At 37.8% G+C, this 19,599-nt stretch overlaps 1 protein-coding gene across 1 annotated transcript in view; it reads left to right on the forward strand.

Moving 5' to 3' along the window:
• CSMD1 (CUB and Sushi multiple domains 1) overlaps nt 1–19,599 on the forward strand; it is a gene marked incomplete at its 5' end in the record, with an annotated part of 442,872 nt that overhangs the window by 346,745 nt on the left and 76,528 nt on the right. The window contains one exon of the mRNA XM_006163216.1: nt 3,817–3,990. Within this exon, the coding sequence (XP_006163278.1) occupies nt 3,817–3,990 (174 nt within the window). The remainder of the gene's footprint in view (nt 1–3,816; nt 3,991–19,599) is intronic.

Consider the following 19,599-nt stretch of genomic DNA (forward strand, 5'->3'; position numbering starts at 1 on the left):
CTCCAGTTTTTTTGCTCTCTATCATAGAGTGTGGATAGTCAGTATATATTGAGTGGATACATACAATATCTTTCTTTGATAGCCTGGCTTACTTCACTCAGCAATAGATCCTCCATATCTGACCACTTTCTATCAAATTCCAGAGTCTTGTTATTTTTTATGGCTGAGTAGTATTCCATAGAGTATATATACCACACTTTTCCAATCCATTCATTGGTTTGTGGACATTTAGGTTGGTTCCATGTCTTGGCAATTGTGAATAATGCTGCAATAAACATTGATGGCAAGCACTTTCAATAACTTATTTTTATAAATGATAAGAATTTATTTCTAATCAAAATAAAAATTGGTGAGAAAAGCATCTTTGTTTTAAAAGTTTGCACATTTCTTTAATGTCTGGCTTAACAGAAAATGGCTGAATTCTCAAATCAGCTTCTGCATTCTTTGTTGTATTGGTGAAGATATATGAAAAACCTGGGCTTTTGACAGTTTGGTAGTTGTAGACCCTTGAAAGGTATTAGGGACTGCCAGTTCTTGAATCATATTTATAAGCAGACATAAGTGTAGACTAATCATTAACATAAGGGAGCATGTGCTAGGAAACCATACAGTAGGCATTGTTATTCCACCCGATTGTTAGGATGAACACTGGAAATCACTGAGCATGACCTCAAGTTGAATTTTCATGATAATATGCTCACAAGCAAATGCCCAGCTAGCATCAAATAACTGTAGTGACAGTTCATTGCCCCAGAGACAGTTGATTTTATGTTTCAACATTTTCACTTGGAGAGAAGACTTCTTTTTGACTTATATCCAGTGATTGATCTTAGCTCTATCCCTTCAGTACTAATATAACAATTCCAGACTCAGGTCTACACAGTATGCCTTCACATATTTAAAAACAACCACCATGTGTCCTTAGAGTCTTCTCTTCGTGGTAAAGAGTCCTGCCACTTCTCATTACTTCCATGCCAGCTGTTTACCCTTTTATGGCTGTCTGCATGTTCTTTAGGAATTTTTCCAGCTAGAATATATTTGAAAGTCCCTACTCTTGAGCTTATATTTATTGCCCTCATAAGTAGTATCCACATTTCCTGCAGAAATGCTGACCTGACAGGTATGAGAAATGGCATGTGACAATCCAATTTTATTATTATTTTTTGAAGTACAAGATTTCAACATCAATGTAATTGTAGAATTAGAGGAGAGAGCAAAGAGGAAAGAGAGGGATCCCAGTGGGCGGGGAGGCAAATGGCTTGTAATCCACAATAATAGAGAGAAAATACACAATGGATCACGAGTCGGGAGGCATTCTAGTGCTGTTATTTGAGCATCTTTTTTTGTGCAGACCCTCTCCAAGAGCTTGGAGGAAAGACTGTACATTGTGAGCATGAATCCATTTTTAATGGAAGAGAAAAAAACCCCACAAACTTAATGAAGTCATTCATAGAAATTGGAAGGGAGAAAATAACACAGAAATAAGGCCTTCTCTTTGATCTTTGACAAAGGTTATTTTTAGTGATGAGGAGGGTTCTCCTTTGCAATTAAGCATGCCTTTTTCGACTGTTGCTGCTATCTTTATTAATGAATTGGGTTTACTACCGAGGCAAACTCTGGGTCTAAAATCCCATTATCCAGCTGCCAAAAAGCTAAAATTTGCTCCATTAGTTTTTCTTTACAATCAAGTGAACCATATCAAAGGACAGACTTAAAATAGTTCTGTCACTAGCATACTTTTAACAGAGTCTGAAAGAATAGAAACAGATGCAAAAGCAGAGGGAACTTTCTTGCTAGTCTACCATTAAGGTGTGTTGAGACTTTTAAGAGGAAATGTAATGTACTCAGACCTCATTGTTATTTAAGACATTTCTGACAAGCACTGAAGTTTCAAGACACGATCCAATTATCTTAAATGGCTACAAATGGATCTTTAAATATCATAGTTCAAGGTGAAGTTCAGACTATGTTTGGGAAAAGGCTTAATGAAAAGTTCATAACAAATTGTCAAAATCTAAATCCTACTTGAATTCATTGACATTTGGTACAGCAAACATGTTAGTAATATTACTAAATGCATAAGATATGACACTACAATAGTTTAGCAATTCTAGAAACTAATAAAACCATGGAGGCTCCCTCAACAATAATTCTGTGGTAATCGTGATGGAGTCCAGAGATGAAATGCCAAATTTTGGGTGAGTAATCTCTAGTAGAACATTCCAACCCTGGCTCTATCTGTTTGTCCATTTGTAATGGAGCCTGGCTTGTTGCATCTCAGAGCAAAATCAGTTTAATTAAAAGGGCTGATTTCAATGGTACATACAAAAATTTTCTTCATCTCTTGAATTATCTGCAAAGGGTTTTGTACTTTTAATCCAGTTCGCTAACTAGGTCCTGATGCATTACTCACTGTTAACTAATCCTGACTGTGCCTAATCATGTGAAAGCCATGTCTTTAAGCATTTACATTTGTCCTCTGAGTCCAGTGTGTAACCCTATGTGGTAGGTACTATTCTCAACCCAGAGACTTTTAGAAAGTTGGCCAGACTTGCCCAGCAGATAGAGCTAAGATTGAACCTGGGGAGCCTGGGGAGTGTGAAGTCAGAATCTGTGTTCTTCATTCATATATTTCACTGTTGTGTGTGTGTGTGTGTGTGTGTGTGTGTGTATGCGTGTTTTAATCAGTTTACTGTTAATAAAGGCTCAGGAATTTTTGTCACTTGCCAGCTATTCTCTGAGCATTTTATTTATCATAACTCATTTAGAGCTAGCAACACTTCTAGAATTTAATACCACATTACTTTGATCAAGCTGATTGATTTCTAGTGACAATTCACATTTCTTAATTCTTGAGTGGCTCATGTAGGCATCACTGATTGTCTCTCGTTCTTGGGACTGGTATGGACAGAAAAGTGACAGCCATCCTGTTTGGTAATTATGCTTGTGGGGAAATTTGTTCCTATAATCAGTATTTTTTCAAGAAAGGTTTAGCTACCAAGTGATGTAAGCCAGACTATGAAAGACAAACAGTGTATAACCCAGCTCAATATAGTCTAAATGTCGGCACTTTATGGCAAAAATCGAAAGATCCAAAGATTAAGGAAGGGAGGGTAAGTGTAGATATCAGATACTCTATGAGAGGATGGTTGATAGAAAAGGGTGTACGGGAGGGGCTCAGGGAAGAAGTACTTAACAGACATAAGAATGTAAAGGTCTCTGGTGAAAATTATGTACATGGTAATATCCTTGATTTGATTGTCACATACTGTATGCATACTTTGAAAAACCAGATGTTGTGCTATAGAAATGTACAATGATTGAATGTAAATAAGAAATCATAAGATTTAAAGAAATGAAGAAAATGGACAGAAATGAACCCAGAATGCATGTTGGTCTAAACACAGTTAAAAAGAGTAGTTTATTACGGGGTAAAATGACAGGTCTTTTAGGACTGTGAATCCATTAATCAGATCAAATTGTGTGAACTATATTAAAACACACTGAAAGCAAAAAGAGAAAAGGATTTTATCTACCTGTGAAAACGAAAAGGAATTATAATAATGGACCATTGGAAAGATCTTGAATATTTTAGAGTGCACTCTAAACTTCCTTGTCCTTCAAAGTTTTCATTTCCAGGACATAAGCAAAGGAAAATTAAGTTTCTATCTAGATAATTGGTCAGTTTAGCCTTAAGTAAAGACTCCTGCTTTATGTTCTTAATGAAAATTAAAACTAAATATTATCTTTCTTAGGCATAGGAATAACCTGCAAGCCTGAAATAATGTTCACCTTATTTATTTTCTTTCCATCTAGTTATCTCATGTGGAAGTCTATCCTTTCCTCCAAATGGTAACAAGATTGGAACGCTGACAGTTTATGGTGCCACAGCCATATTTACGTGCAACACGGGCTACACGCTTGTGGGTTCTCACGTCAGAGAGTGCTTGGCCAATGGACTCTGGAGTGGTACCGAAACGCGATGTCTAGGTAAACTAATCTATGTTCAGGCATTTATTTAATTCAAATGGATTACAGCTGGATCACACAACTTAATTAATTTTTTTAAAGAGTTTTGTTATAGGGAGTCTGTGCTCATCAGAAAAAGACAAGGAGAGAGGGAAAGTGAGAAATCACCCCTCATGGGATATGGCCATGCTATAACCCTTCCCCCTTCATTTTCCTCCCAAGAAGCAGGGCATGCATGTGAACACACCCCACATCTTCCCTGAACTGTGGGTTCAGGACCTGAACTATGGAGTCGGCCATGTGGGGTCCAGTCCTTAACCCACACACCACCTTGCTTGCCACACAACTTTCTTTTTCTTTTATTTAATTGAAAGCTCTAATAATGTTACAAAGTACTGCCTGGTGTTCAATGTCTGCATTTTACTTTATGACAGCTTCTTTCAGTATCTAAAGGGTTTTATTTTTTAATACACGCACACACATACACACACACACATATGTGTATATGTGTGTGTTTAAAATAATTATATAAATATATATTATTATTATTATCATTATTATTTGCCAAAGGGCACATGTGTTCACTACAGATAGTCGGAGAAAAAGAGAGGGAAAATGAGAAAGCACTCACCCTGGGGAATGGTTATACCACAATCCCTTCTTCTTTCTCCATTTCCCCCTCCTTTCAGCTTTCAGGATTTTGGACATACACACACACACACACACACACACACACACACACACACACACACACGCCTGTTATATTTTCAAGCCCACAGGTTTAAGATTTAAGCCATGTGATCAGCCATGTGGAATCTAGCTGCCTTAACCACCGCACCATTGGTTCAGCATTGATTTTAATCTGAACAATAAATGAAGGTAATTTATTATCTTTAGTGACATAAAGATTATTTTGCCAAATGGTAATAATGTAACTATATACAAATCCAAGGTACACAAAAAAGGATGTGGGAGTTCGGCAACAACCATTAAACCATCTGCTGGTCCCACATTTATTTTTTTAAATATTTAAAACTTATATCAACAAATTGAAGTGATAACCTAAATCAGGATAAACACAACAAAATATGTTAATTTTGTATTTTTTTTCCCAAAGATTAAAATATTCTGTTTGATAATTTTTCCGAAGTGTATTGAAATCATTTACAGCAAAAATATTATAAATAAATATATGAAAATAATTTTTGAGAGATTTTTGCAATAGGGCATGTTCACTTGACAGAGAGACATAGAAAGAATAGAAACAGAAAAGTAAGAACGTCCTTCCCAATGGAGGATGGTCACATCATAATCTCTTCTCCTCCATTCTCCTTTTGGGACTTTGGGAACACATACACATGTTCAGTGTGAGTTTCAAGCCACCAGGTTCAGGATTTAAACTGAGGGTGACCATGTGGGAGTCCAGAGCCTTAACCACTATATCATCTACTGGCCCATGAAAATAATTTGATAAACAGTCTAAAGTACAGCCATTTCTTAAAGGTGCTCCCTGTAAATCTGAGCTTTTTTTTTTTTTTTTAAGAGGTTTTGGCCTTAGAGCACATGTGCTCGCCAGAGAGACAGACACAGTAAAAAGTGAAAGGGAAAATGAGAAATCGCCCCCTAGAGGAGATGGTCACACTACAATCCTTCTCACATTATCTTCCTGAGATCTTGGGCACACACAAACATACACACAGGCAGCAGGAGTGAATTTCAAACCACCAGGTCTGGAACTCAAATCGCAGTCAGCCATGTGGGAGTCCAGCAACGTAACTTCTATGCCTCCTGCTAGTCCCAGTTTCTGAGTTGTTTTTATAATACTATAAGTGCCTTTAGTTCTTTTGAAACCTCTATGATCTTCAATAATTCTGCAATCATTTGGAGTCACAGAAGCTGAAATTTTTAAGCTTCTGAACCTCCATGGTCTAGGATTACTTCAAATATTAAGCCAAGCCCAGCAAACGTTTAATAGTAATATCTGTTCTTCTTTTCACTTTGGGAGACTTTGAAGAAGGAGAATATAATAATGTAGTAACCTGATAGAAAACCAATGATTAAAAAAAAAGGTTTTCATACTTATTCATAAAGTAATATTCATTTACTTTAAATTATTTAAGTATTTATCGGGTTGTTGGAAAAGTCATACATTTCATACACTGCTTGAATAGTCTGTCTTCAAAATATTATATACTAGTTAATTTTATATTATCTATTATTGACTATATTATATATAAAATATTTTGTTGTTAGGTGTGATCCTAAGAGTCTTTAGTAAATTATAAAATCTCTGTGGAATACATGTGGCATTTTGTGTAGAGAACCATGTATCCCTCCAAAATTTTCTATGCTTTTCTAAATGTTCTAATGAAGTTGACTGGCCATTGAGTAACATTCTCCTTATGGTAACTATAGTGTGGACCAGGTCTTCTAAACTTCAGTGGAGTTTAGCCCTCTGTAAGGGGACTAGATGATTAAAGACGCTTAGATCACTAGCAATAATAGTAAGGATGAAAATGAGTAGCAACATACACTTGATTACTGCTCAACTGCTTACAAATACATCTCTTACCTTCTTTTTTTTTTTTTTTTTTTTGAGAGGTTTTTGCTATAGGGCGCGTGCGCTCACCAGAAAGACAGAGAGAGACAGAGAGACAGAAAGTGAGAAATCACCAGCAGGGAGGACGACCATGCCACAATCCCTTCTCCTCCATTCTCCTCCCGGGATCTTGAGCACGCACGCACACGCGCCCGGTGTGAGTTCAAGCCGCCGGGTCCGGGACTTGATCCGCAGTCGACCACGTTGGAGTCCAGTGACATAGCCATTACGCTAACTGCCAGTCCCTCATCCCTAACCTTCTTTTATTGGTTGGTTCTAAGAAGAAGTGCAGGTAGGAACACTGTTGGAACTTTGGGGAATTTCAATGGCACATTCAGTAGAAACTGTTAAATAATGAGACTAGTTTGAGTCTTACTGATTCCATGTAAGCCCTTACCTATTTTGTGTCAGTCTTCTGTCTGAATGTTAGAATTTTGAAGTAGAAAGTATGAGATGTATATTGAATATTTGGCATCTGAAGATTCTCTAAAACATGGCCTCCATAGGATACAACATATCTTAGAAGCTTTTAGAAGATTATATGCTCAAAAGGAATTTAAATTCAAAATAAAAAGGAAGAAAAAAAATGCCCATATTATGATATATAACATTTTAGTGTTGTGGAAATAGCATATAAGGAAGAATAAAATAATAAGAGGCATACATATTTTAAAAGAAAAATAGAAAGGGATTAAAAATGCATATAGAGGGATATGTATTTATACCAATTGGTAAATAATGGACAAGACATTCATTATAAAGATGTAAAAGTAAACGTAGTTTCAGAGCAACCACTAAGACTTGGAAGGTTAAAAATCATAATATATCAAATATAATAATGAAGCCTATCCCTTTACCAGAGAAGTAGATTTCTGAAGGGTAGATGGCATAGTATAACCCAACAAGAATCCGTGTCCATGGGAAACCATACAACTGCAGGCAAGACGTAGAAGAAAGGCCAAGCACATAGAACAGAGGTAAAATTGTTGCAGGAGAAAATTCTTTTTTTTAATTTTATTTCATTTTCTTTTATACATTCAATCACATTATTTGGCTTACAAATGGATATTTCAGCAGGTGAACATTTCTCCCTAGTACAGGTAAAACAACTGTAAAATATCTTCAACAGATAATACCACATTTCTTTGTCCCATTAATGCTTTGCCTCCCTATTTTTCTTCTAAATGTCCTTCCTCAGACCCTCCTCTTTCGCACACACTATATTCTGGTATTTACAACTATATACTGTGCTTCTATATCCTTTAGTCAGTCAGTTCCAGTCACTGAGTGTGGACACTCGGTATATATTAAGTGGGGGCATACAATGGCTAGAGAAGATTCTAAGATGTTCAGATAGATGAAGGGTGAAGATGCCCCAGTGCTGCATCTGGCAGATATTACAGAGCAGCTACTGGATATCCCTGTTATCCAGACATTAACAAGATGCCTCATTTGGAGACAACAGTTCTGAATACTATTGTTTATTGCTGCCTTAAAATCTTCAAGATATTTTTAAGTTCTAGCATATTAGATTTCTGATAGGACACATAGTAAGTGTTTATCTATTTACAAATTGAAAAGACAGCTTAGAAAAGGGAAGAATTTGTCTACCATCAGAAAGTCAATTAATTTCAAAATGGTATTTAAACCTAGGCAGTTTGATTATTGACCACAAATTTAATAGTAAGATTTATGACTAGTGTACCTGAGTAAATTTTGTGCTACTTTGTCAGTGAATTTTTCTCACAGAAGGAAGAAATGAGATAGTTGTGCTAGCATGCTAACCCTGACCCAAAGAAGGACTTCATTGATACACTAGAAATTAAATGAGCTCTATTATTACTACCCACCTTACGACCTATGCCAATGAAAGGGGTTTTGTGTCAGTTCTGCATAACAAATTTGTCCTCCGTTCTCTACTAATCCTGGAACACTTACACATTCTTATTTATCAAATACTTACATATTCATGTTAACCGAAATTACCCTTTGCTTATTTTAATTATTATGACCCTTTGAAAATCACTGTGTTTCTACCAAGCTAAAGAACCTTGAGGTCAGTGCTCCTTGGGACCGGCAAGTGGCAAAGTGGTTAAGAGCGCTGGACTCCCACATGGCAGACCACCGTTCAAATGTTCAAATCTTGGACCTGGTGGCTTGCTTTTTCACTTCCTCTCTCTCTTATTCTCTCTGATAACACTGAAAAATAATAATGATAATAATAAATAAAATTAAATAAAAATAATTCTTAAAAAAAAAAAAAAAAGAACCTTGGGTAATCCTAAGTCTTTATCCTTCTCACATAAAAGAACTCTAGATAGTCAGTGGGAAAATTACTTACAGTAACAGTGGAGCCAGTTGGTGGTTTGTTTTGTGTGTGTGTGTGTGTGTGTGTGTGTGTGTGTGTGTTTTAAATCAAAGAACAATTTATATGATCCCATGGATTCAACTCTAATGTAAATGGCCCCTCTACAAAACAAGATGAGAACTCAAAACATTATGAGTTATAAAAACACTAACTGGGGATCAGAAGGTGGTGTAATGGTTACGTTGCTGGACTCCTACATCGTTGACTGTAGTTTGAGTCTCAGACCTTGTGGCTTAAAACTCATTCGGCACATATGCATGTCTATACAAAATCCTCGGAGGAGAAGGGAAGAGAAGAGATTGCAGCATGGTCAGACCCTGGGGATGATTTTTTACTTTGTCTCTCTGTATCTCTCTGCATCTCTGGCAAGCACACGTACCCTATAGCAAAAATCTCTCTAAAAATTAATAAATAAATCAAAATAAAAGCATTACCCCAAATGAATAAAAAATGGGAAATTATCCAGAGATAGTTATACTAGATGTCCTACAAGAAATTCAGTTTGCAAGCAAAGCAATTATTCTAGGACATGTCATGAGAATGAAATACAGTTTTAAGGACAGTATCTTAAAGGACAAGTACACCATGAGCTGGGAATAATGAAGTCTTATATTATAGAAAGGCTGTATAAATTATGTTTAAAATGAGTATCAAATTCACTTATTGGACTTGGCATTGAAATAATGAATGACAGAAACAAAGCAGAAAGATTCAACTCCTTCTTCAGTTCTGTTTTTTCTTTCAAGAAGGATTATGGCGGGACCAGCAGTTAGCGTAATGGCTATGTCGCTGGACTCCCATGTAGTCGACCATGGTTCGCGTCCCAGACCTAGTGGCTTAAATCTCACGCCGGGCGCGTGTGCGCGCATGCCCAAGATCCTGAGAGGAGAATGGAGGAGAAGGGATTGCGGTGTGGCCATCCCCCCTGGGGGGTGATTTCTCGCTTTCTGTCTCTCTGTCTCTCTCTGTCTGTCTGATGAGCACACGTGCCCTATTGCGCTTTCGTGTAAGCACATGTGCCCTTTAGAAAAAAACCCTCAAAAAAAAAAAAAAAAAAAAGAAGGGTTATGGTGATACAAAGAGAAGAATGTGTTTTTATGTCAGAAACTAGGATCTTAAGAAAACCAAGGAATCTATAAAAAAAAAAAAAAAAGGAACTTCTATTAAGAAAACCGAAAGCAAAGAAAAAATGGTGTTTGTGAAGCCAAATTTTTTTAAATCCTTGATTAGATCATAATAATGATAGCAGTTGAAAGGGTGAAAATTATGTTAGATGACAGATTTAGTAACTCTTAAATTTTAATGATAAACCAAATACACAAGAAAACAAAATAATGTAAAAATTCCTTAAGGAAAATAGTAAAACAAAATAACTTCAAATATACATAAAAATTCCGAACTCATAGTTTACAGAAAAGAAAGACGTATTTTGGATGGGAGAAGGCTTGCATATGTTCCTGTTGTCAAGTCTTATTAACACACATCTTATTCTGTATTTGGCTAGGTACCCCATATCCAGAATTATGATTTAAGTTCTTTGAAATAAGTTAAGTTCCTATTGAAGAACTGATATGAATATATGGTAAAAACTCTGATAACCATGACCTTTGAAGGATGTCAGAAAATTTTTGATCATGAGTTTTGCCAAGAGAGAACCTAGGAAGTGATGAATAGAAACTTTCAAATATTTAAAAGTCTATTAGGGGGGAAATGGGATACCATTGTGGTAAATTGTTTTCTATGTCAATGCCAGTCCTGAATTATAAGTAGAGTCTCCATGAAGACCTATGCTGGGATCTGTAAGGTTTAATCAAGTCTCTGTGGTTAGAAAAATAAAGAGGGACCAGCAGGTGGTGTAGTGTTTAAGGTGTTGGACTCCCACATTATTGTCTGTGGTTTGAGTCCTGGGTCCAGTGACTTGAAACTTGCATACCCCAAATCCTTAAAACAGAAAGGAGAAGAAGGAACGGTGGTGTAGCCATTTGCTCCAGGTGGGAGGGGAGGAGGTGATTTTTCACTTTATGTCTCTCTGAAAATCACAGGCACCCAATAACAGAAATATCTCTTTACAAAAAAAAAAAAGAAAAAGGAAAGAAAAAAAAGGACAAAAAATAAAATTAATTACATCTGCTAAGGGCAAAGAGTAGGATTGATGCTGATATTAGTGATGCATATTCCCACTTACTTTTTAATAGCAGACATTGCCATATAGAGACAAATAGCATTTGAACCTAAAATATTAAATACAACCCTTAGTCATGTATTATGCTACCAGGACAGATGCATCCAGCAATCTAATGAAGACTTAATGCAGAAAGCAGTTGCCTGCTTTAGTTCTCTCTGTAGAGTTTGTTTGTACCTTGAGCCTTATTAGTTTTGTATCCACTATGTTTTCCATCATAATGCAAAATATTTCGACCAAAACATTTTTCCAAGTTATGTGTGAAGTGTCATGCTATTATTTTTAGGGATAGCAGAGATGCATTTTTATTTCTGAGACTCTGTATCTATTAGCTGTGGAATGGGACTCGTCTTTCTAGCATGCTAGTGGTTTCCAGTGCTTTCCAAGATGGAAAACAAGTCAGATTTCCTATTGCTCATCGAAGCAGAAATGACTAAGCATATGGGCACCAGCAGATGGCATAATGGGTACATTGCTGCACTCTTACATAGTTGACTGAGGTTCAAGTCCTGGACCTGGAGGCTTAAAACTGACACTGAACGCATATGTGTGCATGCCCAAGATCCCGAGAGAGGACTGGAGGAGAACAGATTGTGCTGTGGCCGTTCCCACTGGAGAGTGATTTCTTGCTTTCTCTCTTTCTGTTTCTCTCTGTCTCTTCAGTGAGCACGTGAGCCCTATAGCAAAAGTCTCTTAAAAAGAAAACAAGAAAGAAAGAAACAACTAAGCATATGAGTAGACAACACTGCAACAGGCTGAGGTTCATGAATGTTAACTGTAGGAGAGCTGTGTTTAAGCAAAGGACAATGTGTTTTCTTTCACTAACATTCAAAATCTGAGTCTATGTCATGCCAGAGGTCTCTAGTCTAAACTTGAAAGCAGAACCTTTGAGATAGGATGGACTATGTATGTAAATACCTTCATTACTAAATTTTGAACAAAGCCATGTGTGCATATGTGTATTTAGGTACGTTCTTCTCCAAGTATCATTACCATGTAATCAATGCCATCATTTATGCGTTGTGACTGGAGTCTCCCAGGGTTCTGTAAATCACCAGGAACTTGTTTTAATTTACCATCTTCACCATGTAATGCTATAAATCTCCCCAAGCTGGAGAATTAAGCACTGAGAGTATGGACCCCATATCTACTTTATCACCACCTTCTAATCCATCCAGGGTAGTTTTATAGTCCCCACACTCCCTTATTTTCTTCTGTTTATGTTCCCTATGGTAATTTGCTTTGATCTCAACAGAAAGCACACAAACTAGATTGAGCTTGTACATTTGTAATCTAGGTCCCCCTATTGTAGAAGTCTACATTAATCTTTTGATAACATTTATATTGTTTAGATGTTTCGACACATAATAAGTTGCCATCTCTCCCATTTTACTTTTTTTGAAAGAATTAGTCTATTTAATTTTATTCATTCGTATTATTTTATGTTTTTGAAATTGACCAGAAAGAGAGAGAGAGAAGAAAAGTGAGAAAGCAAGCTGTCAGGTCTGGGACTTGAACTGCGTGTAGCCATATGGGAATCCAGGCACGTTAACCACCAGGCCATCTGCTGGGTCTCCCACTTTATCTATTTAATCTGAAGTATTTAAACATCAGTGATAAATATATCTCCGTGGGAACCAGCAGTTAGCATAATGACTATGTCGCTTGACTCCCACATAGTCGACCGCGGTTTGTGTCCCGGACCTGGTGGCTTAAAACTCACTCTGGGTGCGTGTGCGTGCGTGCCCAAGATCCCGAGAGGAGAATGGAGGATATATATATACCTCCCTTATAAAAACATTATATATTTTCTCTTATGTTTGTATTATTTGACATAAGTTTACATTTGCTGCACTGTAATGATCTATGAAGAGACAAAATATTTTGTAAATTCTTTATTGTGGTGACATTCATAAAGATAGCTCAATGACATTATTGAAAATAATATTTTTATACCTCATTTTTCACAGTGCTTACAGAATAAAATTGAAATGTATTCTTCAAATGTCTGGTATGTTTTTAGAGGTCCCATAAAAATATTTAATAAAACAACTGATTATTAAAATGCTTATATTATAGAAAAAAGTGGTATTATAGCATGAGAATTAATTCTTCTCCCTTTTGTCCTTAGTTACGTAATCCTAAGTATAAAATATGTGTTTCATATTAATCAAAGAAGATAAGATATTTGGAAACACCCCATGACAGTCTTCATACTTTGCATATGCATTATCGGTGGCTAGGAGATAAATATAGCAAAATTCTCAACCATGATTGTTTCTTTCTAAATTTATGAATATAATCTAATGATATCCTTTTAGTTCTTTTAGAACTACTATGTAGTTTGAAAGGTTAATAAGATACAATTCTTCCTCCTATGGCATTTATAATCTAAGGAATAAATGCCAAGTAAATTTAATAAAAAAAAATGTTGAGAATAAATGGCAAAAGGCAGGTGTAAACAAAGTGCTTCAAAAATCAAAGTCAGTGTGGGAGAGACTGAAAGACTAATGGAGGAGGAGATCGGAGAAAGCCATATTGATTATAGGTGATTTTTTTTTTTTTGAGAGGTTTTTGCTATAGGGTGTGTGCACTCGCCAGAAAGACAGAGACAGAAAGCAAGACATCACCGCCCCTCCCCCCAGGGTGGATGGCCACGGCGCAATTTTTTCTCCTCTATTTTCCTCTCGCAATCTTGGGCACACACGCACATGCACCAGCATGAGTTTAAGCCACTGGGTCCAGGACTTGAACTGTGGTTGACATGGGAGTCCAGCGACATAGCCATTATGCCAACTCCTGGTCCCAATAATAGGTGAAATTTTAACAAGTAGAAATGAAATATAGTTGTTCCAGAAAAGAACCACAGATACAATGGCAAGTACATAGATGTGGAATAACGCAGAGGTGCTCTTGACAGCATAGGGAGTCTGACTTGCCTGAACAAATGTGCTGGGGGAGATCTATTTGTAGTCACATGATAATGAGAGCCTGAGCTGATCTAGTGACTTGATTGTGGAAACTAATTCATCTAATATCATGAATTCCTGCTCTAGGTCAGGAGCTGAGCTAAACACTGTTGTGTAGAACCTAACACTTGCACTAAGAACTCACAGTTGAACTGAGAAGATAAATAACAAAAAATATAATGCTATCAGCTGAATTCATAAGAAAACAACAAAATAACTAGAAGGCTAGATGTTTTAAAGAATAGTTCTAAAGACAGGTTCTCCTATTATAAGGACTTCCTAAAATAAAAGAGTTGTATATCATAAAAATGGCAGTCATTCCTTTAGGGTGTGTGGAAGGCTGAAAGCATGGGGTTGATGGGTGCTGTGTTTTGAGAGACACATAGATGCTTTGCAGGCAGGCAGAAGGTGAGAAGGAAATTTCAGACAAATGGGGCAGCATATGCATAGGAATGGAGCTTCCTACAACAATCTATATTTGTAAACTTTATTTTTAAAAAAGGAACAGGTGAAATATTTCTGAAAGCCTCAAAGACTATCAAAATCATGGTACTGGCTTGATTTTTTTTAAATTATTGCCAGATGGCACATGCATTTGCCAGAGTCAGGGGGAGGGGGGAGGAGGGAGAGAGAGAAAGAGAGAGAGAGGAAGAGTGATACCATCCCTCCTGTGGAATGGGGCTGAGCTAAATCTGAAATCCCTTTTTCTCCATTTCTGCTCTTAAGATTCTGAGCACACAAATACATGTGTCCAGCGTGTTTCTCAAGCTGCCAGGTTGAGAACTGAACTGCATAGTTGATGTGAAGCAACCCAAGGCTGATAACTGCCTGAACCTTCTGTTCTGATATAGAGAAACTTGTGAGCAACCTTGAAGCAACAGGGCTGAGAGCTGCCTGGGCATTCTGTTACCCTGTGAGCTAGCTGCCCTACCCCGGAACTACTGAGCAGCAGGAGGCCTTGAGCACTTTGGATTCCCTGCTTCTCTGCCAGCTCTGTATTTATTAGGGCAGACACTGATCTGCTTCTCTGATAGGACACTACAAGCATGCTGCAACTGCCCCTTCCCAATTCACCCATAAAAGACTGTATCCAAATCTTAGCTGGGGCCGGAGATTCAGAGTATTAACTCCCCTGTGCCCATCAATGTAATAAAACAGTTATTTTATCTCTCTGAGTGTCATCTCCATTGGCGTCTGGTTTTCTGTAACATTTTGGTGCATTGCCTGGGAAGCAGAATCAGGCTGGCCCTTTGAACCACCAATCCCATGGTGTCCTCCCCTCTGGGATGGATGCTACAGTGTGGAGATACAGGTGTGCCCCCATCTTCTTTGATGGGATCCCACAGCTGGGGTGCCCACCACAGGCCAAGCATTCCTGGATCATCAGACTCTGGCTGTAGAGAAAGACCAATTCCTGGACCCTGATGCATCAACCCTGGTCAACTCTGGTAATCTGGTAATCTGCTAAACCACTGGGGATCTGTAGAGCCCTACTCAGACAGACATACTTGGATTGAGAAGAGGAGACTTGATCATGTTCCTTTGGTCACACAACTGGCAGTTAGGGCTTTTCTGGTAATTGGCTGGTGTGAGGAGGGAATGTATAACCTCTGAATGAATATGAGTGTTTGTGATGAGTGAATGTGTTTGCGGCTCCACTGCATTTCACTACAGTGCATGATTGGGTCTGTTAACAGTATTTCTGTGGTAGTTTTGTAAAGGCCAAATGGCAGAACTGGTGCTGGGGGACTCAGTCCCTCTCTATGTGTTCAGTCCAGCAGAGGTTCTATATCTGATTGCTTATTGCCCAGGAACTACACAAAGCCTGAGAGGGACATGGCTAGACAGACGCCTGATTGTTCTCCTCTAGGTGGCACCCAATCTTTTGTCTGTTTGTGACCCTGTTCACAGGAGGAGGGGAGACACAAAGGCTGATGGGAGGGTTTTCCTTGTAGAGGTGAATAGGCAGAATAATGAATATCAGGATGCATATTTTTCCCCCAGAAGTTGGGGCATGAATTTCTACGAACTGTGACACATTTATAGATAGGTTGCAAAAACCTTTGCAAAGGCTGGTAGAGAATGTAGATGTGTGGGACCAGCAGTTAGCGTAATGGCTATGTCACTGGATTCCCACGTAGTCTACCGCGATTCACGTCCCAGACCCAGTGGCTTAAAACTCACGCCGGGCACGTGTGCGTGCGTGCCCAAGATCCCTAGAGGAGAATGGAGGAGAAGGGATTGCGGTGTGGCCATCCCCCCTGGGGGGTGATTTCTTGCTTTCTGTCTCTATGTCTCTCTCCGTCTGGTGAGTGCATGCACCCTATAGCAAAAACCTCTCAAAAAAAAAAAAGGAATGTAGATGTGGCTGAGGCATCGTTGAAGCAACTGGCCTTTGAAAATACTAATATGGATGTCAAGAGGTGTTGAAAGAAATTTACAGCCTGTGGCGACCTTGTAGCTCAGTCCCCATAGCAACTTAGCAACTCTTAATGTCCTGGTAGCCCTGATAACAGCCTAACAACTCTGTTTAGTGCTGACAGACCCTGAGTTAACCCTTTCTCATCCCTAGGGTGCTCAAAATTTTCTGTTCATGGGCAGTTGCTTTGGGGTTTCTGTTTCTGCCTTATAAAGATTTTTTCAAATGATTAAAATCTTAAACTGTTATCAACAAGAAACTTTTGTTCTATTTTGGGAAATTTGTTGAACAGTTTTTGTTTGTAAAATATGCATCAATGTATAAAGCAAACTCTCCCAATTTATGTACAAAAAGCAGGGGGGACTGTGGCCTCCCCTCTACATGTGCTGCCAAATTATTCTACCAAACCATGTACAAATGAAATAATTTAAATTTGACTTTTTACTCAAAATCACATCAATGGAACACTTCCTGGCAGCATTTATCATCTACTCAAAAGTTTCCTCCAACCAGTAATCTCCCGAGCCTTCTGGGAAGTGCAGACTTTTGATACCTGGAGAGGTCAGAGATATTTGGGATATGATTGGAAACCTTAATCCAAGACTTCCAAGCCTACCGAATGCTGACTAATTTTAAAAGGGCTTCACTAGTGATTGTGGAGTTAAATTGAAACCAGAGAAATTAGGAGCCCTCTGTGAGATTGAGTGGCCTTCTTTTAAAGTGGGGTGGCTGCTGGAGGGAACTTTACATCTCCCCACCGTGGGCCTATATACATTATGGTTACTGGCATCCCAGGACATCCCAAGCCATTCTGCCCTGGGTGCAAATCTACGTAAGAGGGAAAAATCAGTGCCCAGTGTATTTCTCAAGCTGTCAAGTTCAGAATTGAACTGCATAGTCAGTCACATAGGATCCAGATGCTTTTATCACCTTGCCATGGACAGGCCCTGAGTTTTTTTATTGTATCATTCGTGTGTGTGTATATATACATATATATATGTATATATACACACACACACACACATATATATAAATGTATATGATACACATATATATATTTGATACATTCACACACACACACACGTACACATATATATATATATATATATATGTTTTAAGAGACTTTTGCTATATGGCATATATGCTCACTGGGGAGATAGAGAGGGATAGAAAGCAAAATATCACCTCTCAGAGGGAGGGGTAACCACACTGCCGATACTTCCTCATTCTCCTCTTGAGATCTTGGGCACACACACACCTACCTGGTATGAGTGAGTTATTTATTTATTTATTTATTTATTTATTTATTTATTTATTTATTTATTTATTTATTTATTTATTTATTTATTTATTTATTTATTTATTTATTTATTTATTTATTTATTTATTTATTTATTTATTTATTTTTATATACATTCAATCACATTGTTTAGCTTACGAAGTGAACATTTCAATATGTGAACATTTCTCTCCAATCTAGTCGATCACAATATCTTCTACAGATAACACCACACCTCCCCATCCTGTCAATGTTCTACCTCTGTATCTCTCCTCCAAATGTCCTTCCCTAGACCCCGCTCCCCCACTCACACCACATCCGGCATTCACACCCATCTCTTGTGTTTTTGTATATCTTTTAGTAAATCAGTTTCAGTCATAGAGTGCAGACACTTGTTATATGTTAAGTGGGGACATACAATGTCTCTCCTTCATAGCCTGGCTTGCTTCACTCAGCAGTAAAGCTTCCATATTCTTCCACTTTCTGTCAAAAGCCAGGGTTTTGTTGGTTTTTATGGCTAAATAGTATTCCATAGAGTATATGTGCCACAGTTTTTCAATCCATTCATCCATATGGGGGCATTTGTGTTGGTTCCATGTCTTACCAATCGTTAATAGTGCCACAACAAACATGAATGTGCAAGCACTTTTCCAATGAAGAATTCTTCTGTCCTATGGGTAGATACTGAGGAGTGGGATTGCTGGATCATATGGTAATTCTATTTGTAGATTTTGAGGAATCTCCAAATTGTTCTCCACAGTGGCTGGGCCAATTTACATTCCCACCAGCAGTATAAAAGAGTTCCCCTTTCACCACACCCCCACCAACACCCATCTCTTTCTTTTTTCATCTTAGACATTCCGACTGGGGTTAGGTGGTACTTCATTGTTGTTTTGATCTGCATTTCCCTTACAATGAGGGATGTTGAACATTTTTTCATATGCCTTTTGGCTATTTGTATGTCATCTTTAGAGAGTGTTTTTTTTTCAACACCTTCTCCCATCTTTTAATAGGATTGATCATCTTTTTTCCAATCAGCTTCTTCAGTTCCTTGTGTATTCTGGTTATCAGTCCCTTATCTGATGCATAATTTACAAAAATATTTTCCCATTCTGAGGGTTGTTGATACACACTAATTACTGTGTCTTTTGCCATGCAGAAACTTCTTAGTCTGATGTAATCCCACTTGTCTATTTTGGGGATTATTGACTGTGCTTAGGGGGTCTTATTTAAGAAGTCTTTCTCTATACCAATGTCTCCCAGAGTTTCCCCCAGTGTTTTCCAGGAGCAGTTTTATAGTTTGAGATCTTAGATTTAGATCCTCAATCCACCTTGACTTGATTTTTTTGTCAAAGGTGAGAGGTAGGGATTCAGATTCATCTTTCTGCAGGTGGAAATCCAGTTTTTCCAGGACCATTTGCTGAAGAGGTTTTCCTTTTCCCATTGGATCGATGGTACCCCTTGTCAAAAATCAGTTGACTGTATGTTTGTGAATTTATTTATGGGGACTCTATTCTGTCCCTTTGGTCCATGTGTCTGTTTCTGTGCCAGTACCATGCTGTTTTGATTACCACAGCTTTGTAGTATATTTTTGGGCCAGGGAGTGAGATGCCACCCATTCCACTCTTCTTGTGTAGAATTGCTTTGACAATATGGGGTCTTTTATGATTCCAGACAAATTTTATGATTGTCTTTACTAGATCTGTGAAGAATGTGTCTGGTACTTTGATTGGCATTGCACTAAATAAGTAGATTAATTTGGGTAGAATTGCCATTTTGATTATATTAATTCTTCCAATCCAGGAACATGGGAT

This window comes from Tupaia chinensis, unplaced genomic scaffold (genome assembly GCF_000334495.1).
Source record: "Tupaia chinensis unplaced genomic scaffold, TupChi_1.0 Scaffold141517_1, whole genome shotgun sequence".
Lineage (NCBI taxonomy): Eukaryota > Metazoa > Chordata > Mammalia > Scandentia > Tupaiidae > Tupaia > Tupaia belangeri.